The 23,901-nt window shown below is 43.7% G+C and overlaps 1 protein-coding gene across 3 annotated transcripts in view; it reads right to left on the bottom strand.

Annotated features, from left to right (window-relative positions):
• Positions 1-1,830: 1,830 nt before the first annotated feature.
• The window catches only part of LOC311265061 (nucleolar protein 4-like), a 157,758-nt gene continuing 135,687 nt past the window's right edge, over positions 1,831-23,901 (bottom strand). For 2 of the 3 annotated variants that reach the window (XM_084366376.1, XM_084366378.1), the window contains 6 exons: positions 13,347-13,840; positions 10,203-10,394; positions 7,934-8,122; positions 4,356-4,469; positions 3,457-3,688; positions 1,831-2,146 (listed from right to left, as the gene is read on the bottom strand). In XM_084366376.1, the coding sequence (XP_084222502.1) occupies positions 1,899-2,146; positions 3,457-3,688; positions 4,356-4,469; positions 7,934-8,122; positions 10,203-10,394; positions 13,347-13,840 (1,469 nt within the window). In that variant the 3' untranslated portion in view covers positions 1,831-1,898. The remainder of the gene's footprint in view (positions 2,147-3,456; positions 3,689-4,355; positions 4,470-7,933; positions 8,123-10,202; positions 10,395-13,346; positions 13,841-23,901) is intronic. The other variant, XM_084366377.1, reaches the window with a different exon arrangement.

The following is a 23,901-nucleotide window of genomic DNA, read 5'->3' as shown; positions in this document are numbered from 1 at the left end:
GACCGGACCAGGGAGGGGAGGAGGAAGAGGAGGATGTTTAGGTCCGCGGAGAAGAGGTGAAGAGTAGGTCCAATGGAGAGAAGAAGAAGGAGAAGAAGAAGAAGAAGAAGAAGAAGAAGGAGGAGGAGGAGGAGGAGGGAGGGGTGTAAAACAGAACGATGCTGAGGTTTCGTTGGCGTTACATCTACATTTGTAAAAAGTAGAAGCGGGAGGTAAAATCTGCCACCAGTAATCAACATTTAACCCCCTTTTTCTTTAAAGACAGTACACACACACACACACACACACACACACACACACACACACACACACACACACACACCCTCCCTCCTCTTTCAGGAGGAAGTCACCTCCCGGAGAGAAAAAACACACTCCGGTCACAAACTCTGATTCCCCTCAAGTGTCTCGAGATGAACTGATTATATACAGCAGCACACGAATGAACCCGCACAGATGACAGAAAAAAGTTTAAAGTGTTTGAAAAGTTTCACAACGTCAGTTCTTGAAATGCTTCATCGTTTCTGTCTTTTTGCGCAATAAAGTTTGATTCCCCCCCCCCCCCCGAAAATATATATAAACCTTGAAGACATCAGGTGGTAAAAGAAGAAGTAAACTGGCTTCTGGTGGGAATGTTACCATTCACTTGCAGAGTGTGTGTGTGTGTGTGTGTGTGTGTGTGTGTGTGTGAGGAGCTGAACATGTAATTGGCAGGTCTGATCTGAGGTATTTCCTGGTGGTCAACATGGCGTCTTGGATGCATAAGTAGCAAGTTGCTCCCTGGATAAAAAGGGGTGAGGAGGATGGGGGAGGCGGGGGGTGTTCAGGGTGAGGTTTCAGGTGAGGGAAAAGTGCTATAGGACACAGAGAGCTTATATACAAGCGAGCACAAAAAAAGTTTCTCCTCCTTTTTCTTTTTTAAATCCTTTTTTTTTTTTTTTTTTTTTGTCTCTTTTCCTTTCCGGTTTCCGTCCGTCAGCCCGTCAGGACTCAGAGTCTGTTAGTGCTTTCCTTTGAGATAAGTCAAACCGCTTTTCTTTCCTTCAGTCACTTGGGAAGAGTAAAAAAAAACACGAACACAAAGAACAAAAAAAACAAAACGCTCACTGGACTCCCGAAAAAAAATTTAATCTTTCAATCAAACGAAAAAAAAAGCACTCGTCATTTAACGAACAGCTTCAGTAGTACTAATCCAGGGAGTCGTTATTATTTATTATCTTTTTAAATTGTTAGGATCGTAAAGACGGCGCTGGCCAATCAGAGCTCCTCGTATCGGAGCTCCACGGGGGGGAAAAACTCCACTTTTCCACCCACAAAGAGGCAACGTCTTTTTTTTTTCTGACACCACAGCAGCTTCTTCACTTTACTTCCAGGCGACTCCTCTTTCCTCCTCCTCCTCCTCGTCCTCCTCGTCTCTTCCACACTCCTTCGCTCAGAGCGTGGTGCTGATTGTGAGGGGAGGAAGAGTTTCCTCCAGAGTCCAAACGCTCTTTTTTTGTTCTGTTTTTTTCTCCTCCTCCTCCTCAGAGGGGAGTCGATGGTTTGAGGTTGTGGGCGGGGGGGATTGTGTTTTTTGGGGGGGAGGATGGCGGGATGGGATCGGTCTCCCTCCCTCTGTCCCAGTTTCCCACTTTTTTCTCCAAATATTAAAAAAAGTGGCCACAGTTTCCGAAGAGAAGGCAGATGAGGAGAAACCAACAAACCCAGATTTAAGGAGAGAGGGGAGCAAAGAAACGAGAGGAGGTCTGGTGTTGAGGAGACGTCAGGGCGGGGGGGCAGGGATGGACACAAAACAAACATAATGGGAAATGTGTGTGTGTGTGTGTGTGTGTGTGTGTGTGTGTGTGTGTGTGTCTGTGTGTGTGTCAGTGTGTGTGTGTTCTCCCACATCTCCCCCCAGATCAGTTCTGCTGCAGGATGAGGTTCTCCAGCTCGTCTGCCGAGCGAAGCAGGAAGGCGGCCGACTCCCGGTAGCCGGCAATCAGCTGACGCACGGCCGTGATCTCCGGTTGGCTGAGCTGGGTCGACGCCCCGCCCCCTCCCGCGCCGCCGCTGCCCCGCCCAACCAGGCTGTTGTTGGTGGAGGCCGAGGAGGAGGAGTTACTGATGTTGGCAGAGGTGAGGGACTTCATGCTGAGGTCTGTTGGACCTGAAGATGAGGAGGAGGGAGATGAAGGATTGATGATGTTGGATGGAGAGAAGATTCATGAAAAGGAACAGAAGATTCGAGGTGCGGAGGAGCGAGAGGTGAGAGGACGAGAAGGAGAGCAGACAGAGAAAAAGATCAGTCAGTTCAAAATGACAGAGGACGGATAAAACATAAAACTAAATATTTCCTGATGTATATTTTAAATCTACACAAACGCAGATGCTTCAAGCTATGCAGACAATACACTACAGCACCGAACAGCACGGGAGAACGGACCCTTTCCTTTGGTTTAGTTACATAAAAAAAACCTGCTAATCAACGTGAAGGACGCTAGAAGTACTTGAGCAGTGACAGCTATATCATTTGAAACAGACGTATCTATTTTCGTACGTAAAGCGTAAATGAGCCTTAACACACATCTGAGGAAACGTTCATCTCCACTGCACTCTGTCACAGTTAATGAATTAACAGATATTACTCTCCTTGATTTAAAAACAACATGGTCTGATCAAGTACGTACTGAGTTATAATGTATTTATCAAGATCTACTGATCTACCTCAGACTGCTGTTAATCCCCTGCATCAGGTACAAACTACTCAGCGCTGTTTGCTAACCTTGAAGCTGTAATATCTCTTTTAAAACACAATTTAACGCCTGAAACTCTTGTTTTTGCTGACCTCTGGTGGTTTAACTTTGTCACCGTGCTGCAGTGATGAACAGGTCGGTGTTGGTTACAACACCAACAAAAGCACGTTTGTGAACACACCCATCAGCGGTCGTGGGTGTGATCAGAGGTGAAGCAGGACGGCTGTGCAGCCTGAGTCTCTTAAAGTAGCAGGAACGGACCAGAACTACCAACAATGAGAGAGATTATAATGATGCTGAAAGGGATTTTAATGACATCTTAGATCTGCACACGACTTTGATTTATTCTGGTAATCAAACACCTTTATTAAACCTTGACGTCTGTATTGTATGAAACTGTAAACTGTTACAGAAGCTGACGGACGCGGAGACAAACGTTCATCAGTAAAAAGTTTACCAGCCTCTTATCATCACAGTCTGTGTTTATTCCAGTGAAATCACTTTGGATGTGCGACTCCATATTTAAGCTCCATCTGCTGCTCTTTCTCTTTTCACTGATCTCTTTTCTTCTCCATCTCCTCCTCATTCAGAACAAATTACCCACTCGTGCTCTTTTTCTTTTCGTCGCTCTCTCCTTCCTAACTGCTTCCTCTTTTAATTCGCTCTTCCTTCTCATTACTTCGTCTTGTCCATCCCCACAAAGACCCTCTCTTCCCTTCCTCACCGTTGCTCTGTGCAGCAGCGCCGGTCGTCAGGGAAACGGGGTGTTGCATGGCAGCGCCCAGGCCCGGGTATCCGCGGTAGGCGTAGCTGAGTCCGGCTCCGTTGATGTAGAGCTGGGTGTCCTGGGAGGAGAAGGCTGACGCGGCCAGGGAGTAGGCGGAGTGGGCGAGGGACGCCGGCTCCCTCAGACCGCCACCGCCGCTGGACGGCTTGTCCATAGAGATCTGCTCATCCTGGAAACAGGAAGTGAGGGGTTATATTTTCAAAATACTACAGAGTGAGCTGGTGAGAAGGTTTTAAGAATCCAGTGTCGGCTCGTCTTCTTCATTATTAGGACATCATTTCTGAGAACGAGGACTTCTGATTCGTCAGTTATTTTCTTTTTCTTTACATTTATTTTACAATTTAAAAGTCTAATTTGAGATCAGAATCAATAACTGAACTCTTCAGTGGAAATATTATTTCATCAATGCTTCCAAAAACAATCTGTTCTTTTTAATATAAAGAAATAAAAATAGACCTTCACTATAAAGTGCCACATTTCTGAAATGCAAATGTTTCTGTCAACTCAAAGAGCCTCGTTGACCTTTCAATTATGAACATAAACCATGAACATCTACGACTGCCGCTGACTTATTCCCGAGAGGAGAGTAAATAATATCATCATCGTCCTTTTCTTGGCTGCTTGCCATTTCTCCCTGCTTCCTAAACAAGTGACAGTTAACTCAGTTTTTATAACTCAGGTCATGAATCATATTTCTCACAGTGATTCTGTACTGAAGAGGCCAAAACTATTCAACACAGAACAGTCAGATGAGCCTTTATGTTCATTAATTAAACCTTAAACCACGACAGATCATACGAACCAGACACACACCAACACAGTGTCAGTAGACTTACGTGATAGGCTTCGAGGCGCATCCTCTTCGCGGCGTTGCGTGATTCGTTCTCGCAGGCGGCAGCGAGGATGTTCTCGGCCATGGCTGAGGTGAGGTGAGGTGGAGTCGGACGAGTCTGCAGGCGACAGAACGATCAAAGCATCTTTAGTCATGACTGACATGAGGCGGGATGGACGTGTGGATTTAAATACAGGACAGTACAGAGTAATATCGGTGTTACACACTGATCATATTAAACTGGGGCGAGTGTGATTACCTGCTGAACAACACAAGACACATGAAGCACCACACCTGTTACTCTCTTACCTGTTAGCTGACTGGATCAAAAGTCACCTAAATACGTCTGATTTGTTTCATCATCATCATCCCTGCATTATTCCCTGAGAAATTAACAAAACCAAAACAAAAATATAACCTCTTTGACGGAGGTGAAGAACTGAGGAAACATCTTTTCTACAGTTTTCTGCATTTAGAGGCAGCTGAAACAGAGTTATCAGCTTTAATTGTTGACAGGAAGACGTTTGGTTTCAGCGCTCTGTCTCCTAAAATAATGATTCCTGTTACGCTTCACTGATTCTGTGCAAAGTCTGGAGGTAAGAATTAAAAATAGTGTAAATAATTTGAATTATTAAGATCGTTTTAGATCGACGAGTACCTTTCAGTGAATACATCTACGTATTGGTTTGACTTCAAATGTGTAAAAGCTGTAAAACACTCCCAGAGGGCGTCATCAGAGAAAAAACCTTCCTGATGACTCTACTGTATCAACACAGTGTAACATCAGGCGTCGCCACTGGGGGGCAGCAGAGACATTTCACTGACCTCCTGCCGTCTGACTCCACACGTTATTCCTGAGTGTTACGTCCCTGCAGGAGTCAACATAACTAACATTCCCATCATGCACCTCTCCTGCATGACTCTGCCTCTGCTGTGTATCAGTGCTACAGTTTAATCTACACAATAAACGCATAGAGTTGATTTATTAAATATGTATGATGAGTTATTCAGTTCAGAGACATCTGATCACTTAAAGGGAAACTTTAGTCAGTTACAGTAAAACTTGCTTCTTTAGTCAAGTTTATTTCTGCCAGAAGAAACATTTATAATCATATTTAGATGCTGAGGATGTCGGAGGGAACGGTCACTACGCTGACGGCGTTTAGGCTCTTTTATTTAAGCCTTTTTATTATTATTTAATTACAGGTAAAGTGTATTAATTGTCTGTCACTGCACACACACCCGCTGATTTCGTATTATCAACTGTGAAACATATGAACAAAACACATCTGTCAGTTTGTGAAGAATAAGAAGTACTTTATTAATCCTCTCGGGGAAATTCGATTCGATATGCTTCTGACCCAGAACAGCCTTAAAGCCAACAGCAAAATGCAGCAGAGGATTCTTCATTAGATATTCTGCACCTTGGCACATATGTGAGCTGAAATAAATTGACTGGAACATGTTGTTTCTATAGTTACAACCCATTTACAGACACATTTTATCGTCTTTTCACAGATGATAATTATTTGTTGCTGGTCGCCGGTGCTGAAGTGAAAGCTGCTGCCTGCTCTGTTTGATAATAAATAATGTAGAGGAGAAAAATACCTTACGTGTAAATACATCACATTATTCAGATTTTTTTTGAGAATGAACTGTTGAACTGACGGCGCCCGGGAGGGAAGCAGCAGGCCTGAACATGTTATTTTAATAAAGTTTACGTTTGGAGCGGCACGATATCATCGGCATGTCTTCCGCGTGAGACAGAAATGAACATTTATGCCAATATAACGATAAGATGAGGCTTTAATTAAATGCACGTGGCACAAATAGTTTTCTTATTCTGCTCAGTGAATGTGAACATTTTGAAAAGCATCATATGACGGCATCTGCCCGTGGGCCAACACGATAAGGGAGGGTGTAATCATATGTTAATTCCACTACAGGAGAGAAAAAAAAGTAAATATATAACAATATCTCCAATCAGCCATCGTCAGTTTGAAATATCAGCAACAATCCAACATCCTGCATCCTCATCTGCAACCTTTAACTATAGTGTAACACGTCACGCGAGTCTGACGCCTGACTGCTGCGCTATGGCCAAGAAATATCGTAAGGAATGATGTCGTCGAAGATGAATAAAAAACATTTTGGCCACTGCTTCAGGATGACAGAAATCTCTTATAATATATATATAAATAATATAAAATATGAGTAAAAAAAACAGCCGCTCACATCAAACTGATGAGGAGAGAGAGAACTGTTTTTTTATGCTCCAGGTCGACAGACACCGATTATTATAAATCAAGCACCCGATATTTGGAACAGATATTCATTAGATTTAGGGACTAGTTACTTTATATATTCACATTATTTGGTGTTTATAGGATATGCATTGTGACTTGTGGACTGGACATTGTGTAACAGGATGTTGTATCAGAGCCAAAGTAGCACAATTTAAAAATAGTTTATTTTATCTGCAATCTGACAAAATCCAGAAACAGTGTGATTGTGTGTGAATCTGGTTTTAACAGGAACGCCTGAACCAAAATCATCTGAAATCCTGAGTTCCCTAGGGAGAGTCTTTTTCTCTTCCCTTTTTATCCAGTTAAAACATTTCACTACCTTAAACTAGATAGCGTCCATCGTCTAAGAATTAAAAAACCACCGGGAAAGAGGAGAGACGTCTTCGAGCTCTCTGCGTCCCACAGGAGTCGACTGACTGACAAAAGAAGGAAGACCAGCAGTGCATTATGGGAATTATTGGCTCAGTTACTGATCAATCAGACTCCCTGGGTTAAACAACCCATTGTATATAAACTACACTATAGAATAAAGAACAAACCACGTTATTGGACCCATCGTTTGTTCCAACCATGTAAATATGAGCAGGTTTCTCTGGTTTAACTCTGGTTGAGTCTCTGAAGGAAACTTTTAAAGATGCAGCTCACACAGTTAATGTCACTGCTAAAACGTCTGCAGAGTGAAAAGGGGGAATTATGTGTCTGTCAGCCTAAAAGCCTCCTGAGAGCAGGTTTCAGACCTGTGACGCTCCAACACTGCACGTCTGCACAGCTCAGACTGAATTAAACCAATTTCTCCAAACTGCCTGATGCTGCATTCAGCTCATGTTGGAGGGAAAAAGCATAAAAACAGGATCACGACTTAGAAATGTTCAAATGTTAAATCTGTTTAACACTCAACTGATACAAAGTCTTCATTACTACTATTATTTACAGGATAACTCTGTCAACAGACCTTTTGCACAGTTCTTTAGCGTGTTGCTGTGATACAGAGCTGAGATGATTGGCTGATTGCAAATATTTTGAAATTGATTCATCGTTCCAGGTTCTTCGATGTGAGGATTTGTTGTTTTCTGTTTTATATGATTGTAAACTGAATATATTTGGGTTTCAGACATTAAAGATATTAAAAAGTCAAATAATTGTGATTGATAGAAGCAGTGTTGCTAAAAGAGTTTGTGAGGTTTCAAGTAAAGGTGTGGACCGTCCGTCTTTACAGCTTGAGGAGGGGTTACAAGTTAAAATGTGCATTTTCTGCCATGTTCTGTACAAACAGTACCTCCATGCCGTTCTTCTTCATGCGTCGGCAGGATTTGAGGTAGGTGCGGATGCGCTTGCGGGCGCGTTCCTGGAACTCTGGGAACTGTCTGCTGCAGGACTCGATGATGGCCTGGATCTTCTCCTTGGGCTGTTTGGAGATGGGAACCATCCGATCCAAGTTCTCGTCCACAAACAGACGCACAAACATCTGCGGGAAGAAGCAACACAGCTGTTAGAGGAAAAGTGGGTTTGGGTCTGTAAGCTGCAGGTTTTTTCATCATCGACTTGTAGCTGCAGTTATCTTGTTTCTTAAGTGTGTGTGTGTGTGTGTGTTCACTGTTTGTCTGTGTGTTAAAGCTGCAGTAAAGGTTTATTTGGGGAAGAGGAATCCCAACAAGCCGACAATAAACACCTCTGACAGCCTCTCATGTTGTCTCATACAGCAGCATCTCATATTAAAGCCTCTTAAAGTTTTTATGTCGAACACGTCTGCAAATAAAAGCTTATTTACACATTAGCAGACACTGAATCCAGTATTTACTCTCTTTCTGTTACTTCTGACTTCTAACTCTAAATCCTTTTTACTCAGAGCTCCTAATTTGAATGTTTCCTTGAACAGGCTTCAAATGTGTTATTTTCAGGGGTACCGGGGTACTGAGGCATTTAAAACGGTACTATATTGCATTTGGATGGGACCGGTACTTGCAGCGCCGCCGGCAGCGCCCGCAACAGCGCGGCGACCTCGCCACGTGACGTCACCGCGTTGTAACTACAGCTGAGAGGACGAGGAGCAAGCCGGAGGAAACAGCTAGCAAGTGAGCGAGCAGCGTGGACTGGAGCAACAAACGGAGCAGGAGGAGAGCTTGGAGAGAGAAGTGCGATGTGGCAGTACTTTGGCTTAAAAACAAATGAGCAAGGCGAGGCAATTAACGCTGATGCAGCACTGTGTAAACGGTGTTTTAAAACGTGCATGGCTGAAGGTGGAAACACCTCCAACTTAGCCGAACACCTGAAGGACAAGCACCCAGACCTGCACTCTGAGTTCAGGGAACGAAAAAAGCCACATTCAGTGCTAAAAGCAAGCGCCACCCCCTTCACTCTTAACAAAAGTAGCTCTGGAAGAAAAAATAAATAAATTGAGCTGGTTTATTTATATTATATTATATTAGGGCCCGAGCAGGGAACCTGCAAGGACCCTATTGTTTTTGAAGTGATCATTTTTTGTCCCAAATGATCGCATCACTGCCTGAACATACCCCAAAACTCTCCAAACTTGGAATATATGTCCCACCTGGCAGCGTTTTTATAATTTTATAATTTTATAATCTGTTGTCGTTGTGAATTTCCATCACTAGGTGCCGCTATAATCAAGGAAAGTGCGTTTTGGCTAATAACTCCCACATACTTTGTCGCACATTCAAAAACCTCATATCCACACGTTCGGTTTTTTTCGCTAGCTCGCAAAATGTCGCAAACCTACTTTTTCAAACTCCTCCCAGGCAATTTCACCGATTTACTCCAAACTTTGCACACAGCATCTGTGGACCATTCTCACAAAAAGTTATTAAAAGAATTTTGATATTGCAAAGAATACTCAACTTATTGATTTAATTTTTATTATTTTTTTTATAAATTTTTATACGAAGATATTAGCATGTTAGCTCAATAGCTTCCAGGTCATGTGACCAATTGACTCAACATCATGTTGGGATCATGTAACTACACTGGCTGCATGAGATACACCTCTTGTTTTTACATTTTACATCTCCTCATATTTTTTTCTCATAAACAAACATCAAATAATTGCAGTATAAATCCCACATTGGTTCAGTTTGTTACAACATGAAAACACATTTAAGAAAGACTGAAGTTTATGCAACTTTATAATAGTAAACTTAATAATCCATTCAATTTTTAAGACCTTGTATTTCAGACAATTAAAGGCCTCTTGAGTAAAATATCTGAGGTTCCACTTAATTAACAAACTAGTTAGCAACTTTATCTGCTGTCTGGTAACGTTCGGCGGGTTTATCGGAGCGGTTTACTCAACGTTAAAAAACCCAAAACACTGAGCTAAAAGAGGCTAAAGCGCTGCAGCTTCATTATCTTTCACTTTGTTGTGTACTTTGTGGGTCTTTGCCATCATGTGAGTGTGTGATCAATGACGCTGGCAGGTTTTTAAATCACAGTCAGCTTCTCCATACTTCCTCTTTATGAATATAAGCAGACAGCTTATTGATCCCGGCGGGGACGTGATGTGAGACGGAGCTGAAGGTCTCCTGACTTACGTTGAAGGCCTTTAGTCTCTCGGGATCCACTCCCTCTGTGTCGTTGATCTTGTCGTTGTCGTCGTGGTCGTCGTGGTCGTCGTCATCGTCGTCGGGGGCGACCTGGCTGCCGTGACGCCCCATGGTCAGGTCCTCGGCACTGATGTCCATCTTCACGCTGTCGTAGCTGCCGCCCGAACTGTACTGAGGAGACTGAACACACACACACACACACACACACACACAGTTGAGTTACTGTATTTTTCTGAGTGTCTCATTAAAAATCTCATGCACCGTCTATCTGTTTACACCATTTGTGGACTTATAAGTGGTCCGTTGTTCCAGTGGATGTGTCCTTAATAAAACACTAATGAAGAGTCTCATTAGGATCTGACAGCTCGCTAATGAAAAGGTCCTTCAATACAAAGATTTAGGTTTTTGATGGAGACAATCAGCAGACCACAAAAAAGAAAACTCGCGAGGAATAAAGGATCGTAGAAAGAATAACGTACTTAATTCAATATTTCTTTGAGCTCTGCAGTTTTCACAAAAACAAAATAAAACTGTAGAACTGAGGAGCGAGTCTGTCGGTTTGACTCCACCACATTAATCACTGAGTGAAAGTCAGCAGATAAAAAGTTTTATACTCCGACGGAGGAGACGGGGACCACAGGTCGGTCTGCAGCTTGGAAACAGTCACTCGGGCGTTTGCTGCCATGGCAACAGATGCCTCATCTTCCCCCTGTCTTTCTTTGTTTCCAGCAGCTCACCTGTATCCAGGTGTCAGTGTGATTTGTGTTCACTAATTATATCTTGCAGGCACATGGTCTCCTGATCATGTTTTAACTCATCCGCTGTTTTAATCAGTGGACAGCATTCGTTAGTTCTGTTAATGTTACTGCAGTTATTATTATAGTAGTATAGTGTACTGTATATCAGACAAAAGGAGACACAAGAAGACATCAGCGTAGACTCGAGGGAACTATTTTCTGATGTTTTATGGAGTAAAAGGTTGTTTATTTTGTCCACTGACTGAAGTCAAGAAGCTTAGTGTGTCTTTTTGTTTGAATCTGGAGAAAACTTTAGTTTGTTTTCTTGCATTAATGTTGGGTTTTTGTTTGTCGTTTTGGCCTTGGAGACACTGACACTTTATTTGCTTCAATTCTTGCAATTTTAGTTGCAAGAATTATTATTCTGAAAATAAACTTGTATTTCAGGGTCGTATTCTTGCAAAGATTGGTTGAAGCTGTTTTACGTTACTGGCTGTATTTCCGTGGACATTAGGCGAAGGTGAGGTGCATTAGACGCAGCCCTAAAACAAGTTGTGATTTGTGGATGTTACACCTGCTTGGACTCAAACAACATACGAGGTGCTTTGACGAGAATAAAAGTTGATTGAACAACTGTGGCGGGCCCTCGAACAGAAGTGAAGCGAGTCGTTCATCCAACAAGCTACAGCTCCATCAGATGGTTTATGACACTATTCCTCACTTTAAGTTAATTTCTTTGGGGTAAATATAGTTTTCACACTGAGAAGATTTGGGATCCTGGATGAGTGGCAGCTCTTCTTACAGAGATGGAGACAAACAGTTGGAGGAAACTTGACTGGTGACAGGTGCACAAACAGAAAATGCAAAGAGAAACAAAGTCCCTTCTGCCTCCAGCTCACTCTGTGTGTGTTAGTGTGTCTGTGTGTGTGTGTGTGTGTGAGGATTGTATAACTGCATTTGTGTGTTTGTGTCTTCAGGTAGACAGTCTGGCGGTAATGTGTTCCCGCCAAGGCCGGCGTGCATTGTTTGCCAGGTTCATGCTATTCAGCTCGGTACAAAAGCCGTTACCGGTGAGAGGAGAAAAGGATGGAGACGGATCTCATCGGGTCACCCTGCACCTCCCCTCTCTCCATCTCTCCTCACTTTCACCTCCATCTTTTTATTTTCTGATTCCACTTTCTGACTCGTCTTCACAGACGGCCACGTACGGCTTTCATAATTCAACAAAAGACGACCCTAAATGAGAAGACACGGAGGTGTCAATTAATTTTAATCAAGCCAAGAATTCATGTTTTATGTAAATAAATAAATGGAGGCGAATGACGACGTCTGAGAGAGAAAAACAAGTTTGTTTTTTTCTCAGCAGAGCGAGCGCGGACAACAGAAGGAAGGACGGACGGACAGCGGGCGAGAGGCTGTAATAATACATGATGAAATAAAAAATGTCTTCTTCACTTTATATCAAAACCTTCACCTTTCTAACAATAACTGCCGCAGAGCATTCATTATTTTTTAATACTTTCATAAAAGACATTCAGCTGAGTTTTCTCCACGGAAACAATTTATATTCAGGAGCGACTGCAAAGTTTAACAGCGGCTGTAAATGAAAACACGAACACCTATAATAGTCGGTCCATACCAGGTACATTTCAGATCTCACTGCACTAATATTAATTACTATCAAACTTAGTGAGCAACTTACTACAATTACACGAAACACTTAAAGGAAAAGTTCAGTAGATTGGGACATAATGCTCATGTGCTTTCTTGTCGGATGAGATGTTGATATCACCGTTGTGTTCGTCTGCTAAATATGAAGTTACAGCTAGCAGATGTTTAGCTTAGCTTATCACAAAGACTGGAAACAGGGGGAAAGCTTGTTTAGATACAGATAAGGACGGAGCCCTCTGTCTGTACTCTGCGTTTATTTCGTCCATATTTCTGCGCGTTTTCTGAAAGCGTACAGATACGCACCACTGGAGCAGTACCTCTGGTAGTCGTGGGGGGCAGTGTAGCCAATAGTTCACACGAGACACGACCACAGGACAAGAGGAAGAAGTTTAAAAATGGCAGAGAGGTTTTCTGAGTTGGTGAGACGTTTTACACATCTGTATGATGTTACCTCGCCCGGGCACGGAGACAAACAGTTACTACAGAACAGCTGGGAGGAGATTTGACGGTGGCGAAGGAAAAGTGGAGGTCCAGGCGAGACCGATTTGACTCTGAACAGCGCCCTCTAGTGACTGAATAACTGAACATCCATGCGAACATGGAGGATGTGGCCAGTGACGGTTTTATATACCTGATATATTCACTTCACTCAAGTATGACTTTTGGGTACTTCTTCTGTGTGTGTGTGTGTGTGTGTGTGTGTGTGTGTGTGTGTGTGTCTCACCTTGCCCCCGTAGTCCCTGCCGTCCCGGTCCCGGTCCCGGTCCAGTCGCAGCTCTGCGGTGTGTGTGTGGGACTGGGAGTGTGTGTTGGGAGTGTGTGCATTATGTGTGTGAAGGGTGTGTGTGTGCGGCAGCGGCAGGGCCGAGTGTGGAGCCACAGGAGGTTTGGCGGCCAGCGGGTACTTCCTGCGGAGCTCCTCGGGCGCGTTGGGATGCAGAGCGCCGAGCAGCGCGGCCGCCGCCGCCGACACGGTGACGGGCAGGTGAGAGGTGGACAGGGGCAGGCGCTGAGGGGGCGGGTCGCTCAGGTTCATCGGCTGCTGGTCCTCGGACGATGACGAGGAGGAAGTGGGCGTGCTGAAGTCCAACGGGGCGGGGCCACCGTTGCCATTGATGACCTCGGCTTCCCTGATGATGGCGCCGTCCGTTACAGCGGAGGAGGGAGGGGTCAGGGCGGGCAGGCCGTTCCCGCTGCCGCTCTCTGACGATGAATCCTCTGAAGGAGACACAGACACAGACAGGTTAAATATCACAGATTGAAAAACACATTTTCTGTCGGTAAACTGGCTCCAGCAGCAGACGAACACACACACAGCTGAAGCCTTGTGCTCCGTGGGATGTGTTGAGAGTGAAACACCGACGTGGAGACGGCTCAACCTGCAGCTCATATTTATTCAGGGTTGGTGCTCGTCCTTGTGTCCTGGAAGATTTTAATATCCCGCACACATGAGGGAAATTCTGGTCAAATAATATCTGTGAGTTTATTATTAATTCACGGAGGCTGCTGATGACGAACATCACCAACTCATCAACTCATCGGTATCTGATGACTTATTTTTCTTCACAATTCTGCAACAAAACATCTAATTGGGAAAATTAATTTTACTGGACATTATCAGACTTAAACAGATTTTTTTTAAAAATGGAAACCCTGCATTTATTACAGGTGAGTAAAGACATACAGTAACCTGTGTACTAGGTGTGGGAGATCATGTTTGTTATTGTCCGCCCAAATATCATGACAGACTTCTCCCACTTTGAACCTCAGTTACAGCCAAACTGGCGAGCTGCTGTTCTTCTCAGAGTCCCTCACGTCTGTATGTTAAACCCTAACCCTACATCGGGCCAATAAACCTGAAGTAATCTCCCAAAAAATTGATTTGCGCTGCCTCTGCTGCCACGACAGCTCTGCGTGCCTTTTTCTTTTCAAAATAAAAGCCAGAAGATGCCGTAACAGCTGTTCGATATTTGATATGGTTTACATTTTGAATATGACGGCAAATACTGCGATATTTTCAATAATATCTAACATTGGCCCGAGCCTACTGTGTGCTATATACTGTAGGTCATACTTACAACAACTACAAATACTACATGACAACATGGACACTGAGGGCCTAAAGCTAGTACACACAGGTACACCACAGTTTTCCAGTCACTGTCAGCGGTGTTCAGGCAGACTCAGGGATGAAATATGTTTTATTAAATATATGTGAGCTGCACTACTTATATCCTTTAAAAAACACCCATCTTCACCTTTTTTATGTGACTTTGTAGCTTTTACTTTGTGGGTTATACACTCATTTATCTCTTCAGGTAATAAGAGGTAAAGATGTGTTTCCAGTCTTTCCCCTCCTGGCTTTTCACAAGATTAAAGTCTAAGAAGCTTGTGACTCTGTATCCTTCGGGTTTTGTCATAATAACTGGATGTCCTCGACAAGAATCCAGAAAATAACTTGACTCAAAAATCTTCTTTCAACATCTCTCTGACCTGCACTCAACATGTAAACTAAACGTCAGCTCTACAAGGATATTATCTGCTGCAGAACACTCTATTTTCAGTAGCGTAGGTGTTATATTATGTTATAGTGTGCACACAAACCAGGAGATCTCATCAATGCAGCCACAGCGGTCTCCCAGCTGGAGTGAAATTGGGGGACAGTTACCGTCTTCCTGTAGCCAGCAGGACTCTGACATGAGGAAATAATCTCCACTCTCTCCTCACCGACTCCTTCAAATTATTCTTTGAGTTCAGTAAAGCCACAGGCTGTACCGACTGCTAACGCCTTCCTGGGCACCGACAATAAAATAAGGATGAATAAAATAACATCGCAGCCAATTTTTCACTCTTCATTTTTCCCATTTCAGCCTGAGTCGAGTCTCTGAAGCAGCGGGGACGTGGTTTTGTATTCTGAGTGAGACGCAGCGAGTCCTCGGAGAGGCTGCATGCAGCTGCTGTGGAGGCTATTGTTCCAGGTCGAGTGGTGGAGAGATCAGTGTCTGTTTATTTGATTAAACCCATCCAGTGTGCAGCCGGGCCCAGACAATAACACAGTCAACACCCTGCATTATGACAGAGGCCCCTCCCCCCCACCTCATCACGCCACCCTCCTCATCATCATCATCATCATCGTCTTCGTCACCAAACTCTGTCTTCCTCCTACTTCATCTGAATCACTCCGATGTCCTGTTCTTCCCCCTCATCGTATTCATAGTCTTACACAGTGGACACACTTTTACACACTCACTTTCACTTTAAGACTAAAGTGAGCGGTTACAAGCGTCTCCTCTGGTAAAATACATTTTGTATTTAGTTCCCTAACAAGTCCAAACTTTCAAAAATGTAAATCCTAAAGAAATATTACCAACAAAAAATACTAAAAATCAAAGTACTCAGAAGAAATTTGGCTTGACTGATATACTAAACCTTGTTAAGACTACTTGTACATCAATACGCGAGCATTATTTTGCTGCTGTAGCGGGTGAAGCTTGTTTATCTAGTTTACATATTATTTTACGGGTATTTATCAGTCCAGTGACTCCAACCAAAGGCTGTAGGATAAACAAGATTGTGAGGCGGACGAGAATAGAAACCTTTATTGTCTATTCATGTGGAAATTTGTCTTTCGCTTTCAAAATAAAATACGTGAGATAAAAACAAGAAGAGGTTGTTATGAATCAGTGACGAGTGAAAAGGAAACCACATGAACTCAAAAACAAAAAGCAGCACAAGGCCGAACATCTTCGCTGGATTACTCAGACGATATTATAATGTGTGTGTTATTAACTAAATATATCACAACTATCGTAAATATCGCGATGTTGCAGTTAAACTAAATGTAGGCCTTAAACTGTAATATAATGAAACCGGGTGAGAGTTTTAGAGGGAGAGCCTTTAGTTAACATGCTCATCTGAACCCTTTTTATTGTGAGGTGTCACGAGCCAAAAGGAGCCGGAAACTACAGGTTTAATCCTGGAAATGATTTCCTCACACTAAAACACTAAATGACAGGGTGTTTACTGGTGTTAAACGCCTCAGTATTTATCACCAAAGCAGGTCCAACATCTTTTTTTTTCTCTCCATCTCTCTGTCTGTATCTCTTCTCAGGCAGACAGGCTACTAAATAAGTGATCATGGAATAAATGGTGTGTGCCAAGCAGGCTGGCAGGCAGGATGGATGCCTGTCCGCCTGACTGTTAAGTTTTATTGTTCAGAGGAGACGACCGGTCCACAGTCCTGTATGCACACACACACACACACACACACACAGACACACACTCATACACAATGAAGCTTTCCTATTCACACAAAGACAGAAAGAGAGGATGGGGAGATACGTTCAAATTTTAACTTCCAGCGTTCCTCCAATTCATCGTTTAAAAAGAGCTTCAATTAAAACGCGTCGCAATTTTCCCTGCAAGACAAAAGTGCAACGAGATGAACGAGGAGGTTCAGAGCAGAAGGATTTAGATGAGTGAGTAGAAAAACAGAGAGCGGCTCCAGTTGGGATGATGGGAGATGATTGGAGACGGGGAGGAAGAGGAGCTAATCTAAATGAGTCAACAGTGGAAAAACCTGCACTGGCTGGATGTGAGGAGGAGAAAGTGATGTATAGAAAGAGAGAGAGGAGGGGAGGCTGAGGATGGTATCGACTGTGTCATTCGTTCGGTGGGCGAGGGAGGGAGGGAGGGAGGGAGGGGTGAGGGAGGGAGGGGTGGAGCCCAAACCACTGCATGGAGAGATGGGTCGAGAGGCATCGAGATAAAGGAGGGAGAGGGTGATACACTATGGAGGGAGGTACAGCCAGGCAGAAGGAAAGAGGTCAGGAGGGGGGTGGAGGGAGGAGGACGAGGAGGAGGAGGATGGAGGATGGAGGATGGAGGGGGGGTCATGGCTCGGGGGTGGGGGCAGCAGTCGCAGGAGAGGATGAGGATGAGGGCGGATTGAGATGGGGGATGGGAGGGGGAAGGGTGGAGAGAGATTGAGGCAAAGGGACAGACACGTGGGAGAGATTTTATGATTTTTACTGGATCTCTTTTCTTCTTCTTCCTCTGCTCTCATCATCACCAACACATCCCACTTTATCATGTATGTGTGTGCAGCAGCATATAGCGTGTCGTATACATTATGGTCTTACCGTCATTATTATTGCACATGCGTCTTTACAGCCTGACTTGGATTCATTGTACTTCATGGTTGTGCTAATAAAGCATGAATTTGAATTAGAGAAAGAGGGAGAGAGAGAGAGAGAGGAGGGAGTGTATGATGAATTAAAAGGGAAATGAGAGGGAGTGAGCGACAGGGAAGCCCTGGGACCTGGAGGTAGAAAGGCATGGCAGTGTGTGTGTGTGTGTGTGTGTGTGTGTGTGTGTGTGTGTGTGTGTGTGTGTGTGTGTGTGTGTGGAGTATTCATGCGTAGAAGCGAAGGCCAACCTAATTCCTGCCGCTTCCTCGCAAATCTCCCCCTCAGCAGCAAGACCACCATCACCGCATCCCTCCATCCCTCCATCCCTCCGCTCTCCTCCTCAATATCCGTCTATTCTTTGTGTTTTTCTCCGTCCACGTCCTCTAAAACAGGGAGCTGCCCTCCTCTCTCTTTTTTATATTCTCTCTTTCGGTCACAAACAGGATGCAGCCTTCCTCATCCCTCATCCTCTCCCTCTCTCTCGCCGACATCGCCCTCTGACTCAGAAAGAAACAGGAAGAGCCACATCATGCCGCTCGCTCGTCTCTGCTGGGATCAGACTGCGTGATATCAGCGGGAAAACAGTCTGACAGACGTAAGGGGGGCGAGGACGAAAGGCAGAAATCCTGCGCTTGTACGTCCTCGTACTTTAGTGTAATCTCTTGCTTCCTTACTGTACTTTTATATTCTGTACTCATCTTTGTCTCATTCGAGCACTGCAGGAACGTAGTAGTTAATCTATATCAAGTAAGTACAAGTACAAAATAAAAAGACAGTAAGGTCCAGAGGTATGTTTAAAGATTTGTGACAGAAATGTGAACTTTCACTCAGAAGAGCTTCAGTCATCTGACAAAAATAAAAGATAGATAAAAAGAATTAGATAAAATGTTTGCGGCAATTTAAGACTTTTTAATGACTTATAAGATTTAATATTTATAAAGCTGAGTGCAAGGCCTGCAGACACCCTGTTTAACTTTTAGTTTAGCTTCTGGAGTCACACATACACATACTTATTGGCATTACTCTCCTCTGCGCCTGGATAACATGATCTTAAAACAATTTCAAAAGATTCAAAAGAGATCCCGGCGCTCCTCTCTTCTTCTGAGGTACTGAGCCCTCCTCCCTCTTTCCTCTATGAAACACAGTCACGATCCTCCTCGGTTCATACAGTAAGCTTTGTGTTTGTACACGACCTTTTCTAAACGCAGCAGACAATGACGGTAAACATTTGTTCTTGTGTGGAGTAACTCTGCTCGGTCGGGATTAACCACCTGAAAATAAGCCGGCTGTAAAACAGCACATGAAACATTATCGTTCGCTGAGAGAGTCGTGACACAAAGTTCAAGAGTTATGACGCAAATAAAACAGATTCATTCAGCCTCGAGTGCTGCACAGTGCACTCATTCATTCATTCATTCATGCATACGACTGAGTTACAGGTTTCATGATGCTCAGATATAAAAACTTTGATTCATGTGTCTGCGTGCACACCGGTGCAGTGAGAGCTGGGTGTCATCAGCTGCAGCGTTTACACAAGATGTTTCCCAGAATACAGTTTACACATCAAACAGCTGCATCCAACACAGCGTCTCATTTAGTATTTATGATTATTTATGTTTGTTTGCGTTTTCTCACCAGTGAGATGAAGACTTCAGATTCAAACAACAGCGGATGCATGAATTAAGAATGTAACTAAGTACATTTATTCAAGTGCTTTACTGAGTATTTCCATTTTCTACTTACCAGAGGCAAATATTGTTCTTTTACGCAGCTGCATCGAGCCACAGAAGCATTTTATATTCATTTAAATTCCCCTGATTCTCTAGAGGTCAGTGTGCGAGTGCGACGGTTTTGCTTACCTAAGCGCAAAGTTTCTGGTGCTTTTATTTTGAAAATGTAAGCGGACGCTGTATGTTTGTTACTAGCCTCAGTTTGACACGATAACAGGCTGAATACTTTAGTTTCTCAACATGATGCCTCTATGTTGCTCCATCATCTCTTCGTAGCTCCAACGCTCCAGAAGTGACACATTTTAGCGTGTTTTCATTTTCATTGATGATGCCTCATCAGTGAGCGCTGCATGCTGAACAAACAGATCCACAGAACTGGATCTTGCTGCTCTGAAAACATGTTTTTTTGGGACATTTTGCCGCCTTTCGATGCTGCTGAGTCTGCGACTGCCTGCAGCTGCTGCAGTCACAGTCCCTCTTAGTGCGAAGCCTTCACCTTCAGTTTTTCATGACTCAACACTTGACGACAGACACAGCGGGGTTCATCTATCAAGGACACACTAAAGTGGGGCTAAAGTGCGACCTTTCACTGGCAGCAAAGACTCTCTGCCTCCACGACGACCTCTCCTCCTCCACCTGCTGCCACTTGTCCTTCTCCTGCACCCTTCTTCCTCTCCTCCTCCACCTCTTTTCCTTCATGTTTATCTCTCTCCATCTCCTCCTCCTTCTCACAACTCCTCCTTCACTCCCTCTCTCTCTTCTCCCACCTCCCCCCCTCACTCTCCTCCAGTCTCTGGGTAGAAGAGCAGTGACTGTGATGCATGGCAGTGTTTAGTGTTTCCCTGCAGCGCGAGGGGCACGGTGGGCACCCGGTGTGTTTAAGAGGGCAAATGTCTTCTGGCGTCAAGGACACACACACATACACACACACACATGCACACAGAGTTAAAAGCCCGTGTGTCCCCACAGAGAAGCAGGACATGTGGACCGAGACGTTGACAGTCAATCATTGTTCATCCCACAATCCACTGGGAGGAGGAGGAAGATGCTGCATCAGCTGACCCAGCAACACACATCTCCATCGGTGTGTGTGTGTGTATGACTAGTTGAGTATGAGTGTGTGTCTGAGAACACGCCGTGTTTCTGCATTTAAAGCTCAGAAACGGTCGTTTTAACCGTCAAGCCGTTAGCCCGAAGCGCCGCAGGGGGGGGGACAAACGCGTGAGGCCTTTCACACGTCGTAAATCACGCTCGGCTCCGTCTTTTCAATTCACTCCACTCTTGCCTTGTCACTCACATGTCGGGTAAAAAAAAAAACACACCAAGGTTGAAAGGTACAAAAAAAAACCATCATGAGCCTGCTGACATTTACATTTTCTGACATTTAGATAATAATGTGAACATGAGGATGAAGAGACGCACAGTGCTGAGCTCTCTCTCTTTCATTAAGGTGATCAGATTTTGGGATCTTTACCAGATTTTAATTTGTTCTGATCGGGCAGCGTCTCCATTACAAGACTCAATCACACTGCAAGACTTTAGGCCGACGAGTCTGTTTTTTTATATAAATCTTGTCCAAAGCAGCTTCAGCATGTCTTCCTGCTAAACTAAAAGCTGTGAGATATGTAGGAGAATTAATTCAAAGTCACGCTTTTTATTTATGCTCATAATTTGTTGAAAGACTTGCACACAGCAGACCGTTTCTCCAGAGAGCTCAGACATGAAGCCACGTGGAGGCTTTAAACCTGTGATCCTACAGACAACAAGACGAGTGGACTCAGTACAGCAGCGGTTCTGAAAGAGGTGGGACCAAGTGAATGAGGCTCGGTTCTGCACAAAGCAAAGCATGGACACGTTCGTGACAGGACTCCCAGGTAAATGTAAAGACAAGAAAAAAATCTACAATCCAACTGTGAAAACTACCAAAACAAAGATGAGAAAAGATACAACAAGGTTTATCTCGCCCTCAGCTTCACCAGCACATCGGTGTGTAATGAACGGAGACCGCAGCGGGTTGTTTGTCTTCAAATATTAGCTTCTGACAGCATGAAGCCAAACAAGTTAAGACACCATGTGGAGACGATACAACCTGAACACAAAGAGGAGCCTGCTGAGTTTATCAGAGGAAAAAACTACTCAATTCTGAGTTTGCATCAGACATATTGACACTGTTATCTACAAAAGGGAGGCCACTGCTCCAGATCTCCACCAGGATTACAGTCGGCAAAGATAACAAGAATGGGGATTTATCCCTCTCGTATCGTGTCTAACTTTACTGGATCATAAACACATCCAGTGTCAATTTAATCTGCAGGTTCTCTGATTCAAATTACTTTTAAAACTTTCTATGTTTTGCAGTCAGTTTTATATCCTCCAGCAGACGAGGCATGACTTGTTTTAGCCTTTAGTATGTTGTCTCCAGTGAAGCAATGAAATAGGTTGTTTTTTTTAAATTGTGAATCACCACAAACACCAAACGTCCTCGAGCGTGCAGTCAAAAATGTGCACAGAAATTCAAGATGACACACACGTACACTCATGACCAAACACATGATCTCCTCCACGTTTACTCCTGACAGAGATAACAACGTCTTCATTTTTAAAGAAGAGTCGGTTCGTCTCGCGTTGGACAAACTGCTGCCCATCATCTGTATCCTACAAAATAAAACATCTCTACTGTTCAATAACTCATGTAGTTCATAAAACATCGTTATAAACTATTCTTTGGACAATTCCTTTTTACTTTTATCACATATTTTGACAGTAGAGGAGATGATTGGAATTGAAGGAGAAGGAAAGAAATGATTGAATCAAAGGTCCTCGGTTCTGGTTCAGGGTCGGCATCTTAACTCCTAAACCAGGGACGCCACATAAAACATCCTCTTGAAATAACATCAAGGCTCTTGAAGTGCAGCCAGAAGTTACACAGAACATTTAGCGGCATTTATATTGCGGAGAAAGGTGGAAAAATTCAAACATTCATCTTCTATTCAGCTCATTTTCCTTTTCACGTCTTGTAACAGTTAACCGTTAAAATGAGTCCCATCAAACATGTGGTGAATTATTCAAAGCTTTCTGCCAAATGATTCAGATCAATGAAAAAACTGTTTCAGCACATAATAATAATTACAGCGGTTTAATTGTGAGATCATATGAGGAAAAAGGTTTTGTATTTGTTGACGTGGACACCGACACCGTCAGATGTGCCCTTTAGAGCAGAGCTCGCACAAAATGGCACGTTAAGTCAACTCGCAGTCACTTCTAATTAGACAGATATATATATATATATATATATATATATATATATATATATATATATACATACACACAAAGTTGAGAGCAACGGTCCTTTAATTTACAAAATTAAACATACATCACCTGAGTGCAGCTCTGAACAGGAGCAGAGGAGCACGTTTCAATCAATGTGATTTAATAATCGTCGCAAGATATTTTACATCGCAGCCGCACACAGGGGAGAAAACGCAACAAATCAATGTCTCTATTGTAGTGATGGGGGCACTTGTGCATTGATTTAAACAGGGCGGGCAGATTAGAAACCCCAGCATTAATTAAGCAGATTGTTTCTTTAATGCGGTGAAAAAAATAAAGGCTGTGTAAACAGCAGCTGGGGGAGGAGGTGGAGGCGAACACAAACCCTGCTGAGGAGGAAATACACTCTGCCTCCTCTCGTCACGTCTCTACTTTTCCCTCCAACCTTCTCCCTTAATTTTCTTTAGCGCTCGAACTCGTCTTCCTCACTCCTCCATGTTGTCTTCATCGGCTCCCTGAAGCCAACAACAAGAGAAATCACATGCGGGTGAATATGTTTTCGCGCAGCACACAGGACACGTTTATCTTACATTAACTCAAGGGCACGGACCCCGTTCAACTCAATAAACACGAGCAGGTCGCCCGTAGCAAACATTTCCATACATTAGCTTTCTGTTGAGCTGCATTATGATTTATAACTGCAGATGTCAAGTCGCTGCCCCTTTTTCTTTGGTTTCAACAAGAACACACAATGTGACCTTGTGTGTTCGGCTCACACTGTACGTGAATAGAAAGGCTTGTCTGCGTCTGTCACTGGCTGCATTATATGATCTCTGTATGTATGTGAGTTCATGTGGGTGTATGTACGTGATCTGTGCGTCACACAGTCACATGGTGTCATGGTCACATGGCGCAGGGGCACAGCAATGACCTCTGGGAGAACAGAGTGCACTGACCTTCATCACTGTGTTGACCTTGTGTCCTGGATGAACCTCCTGTCTTCACACTGGATTATGTGTCTCACAGAGTGGAATGTGTTTCTAAACCAAAGTTTTCTCTCAGAACATAAACGCCATTGAAAAGAAGCTAT

This window comes from Pagrus pagrus, assembly GCF_965226575.1.
Source record: "Pagrus pagrus genome assembly, chromosome: 11".
Taxonomy (NCBI): domain Eukaryota; kingdom Metazoa; phylum Chordata; class Actinopteri; order Spariformes; family Sparidae; genus Pagrus; species Pagrus pagrus.
The sequence above is the reverse complement of the archived record's forward strand: the minus strand, read 5'-3'. Positions and strand labels throughout refer to the sequence as shown.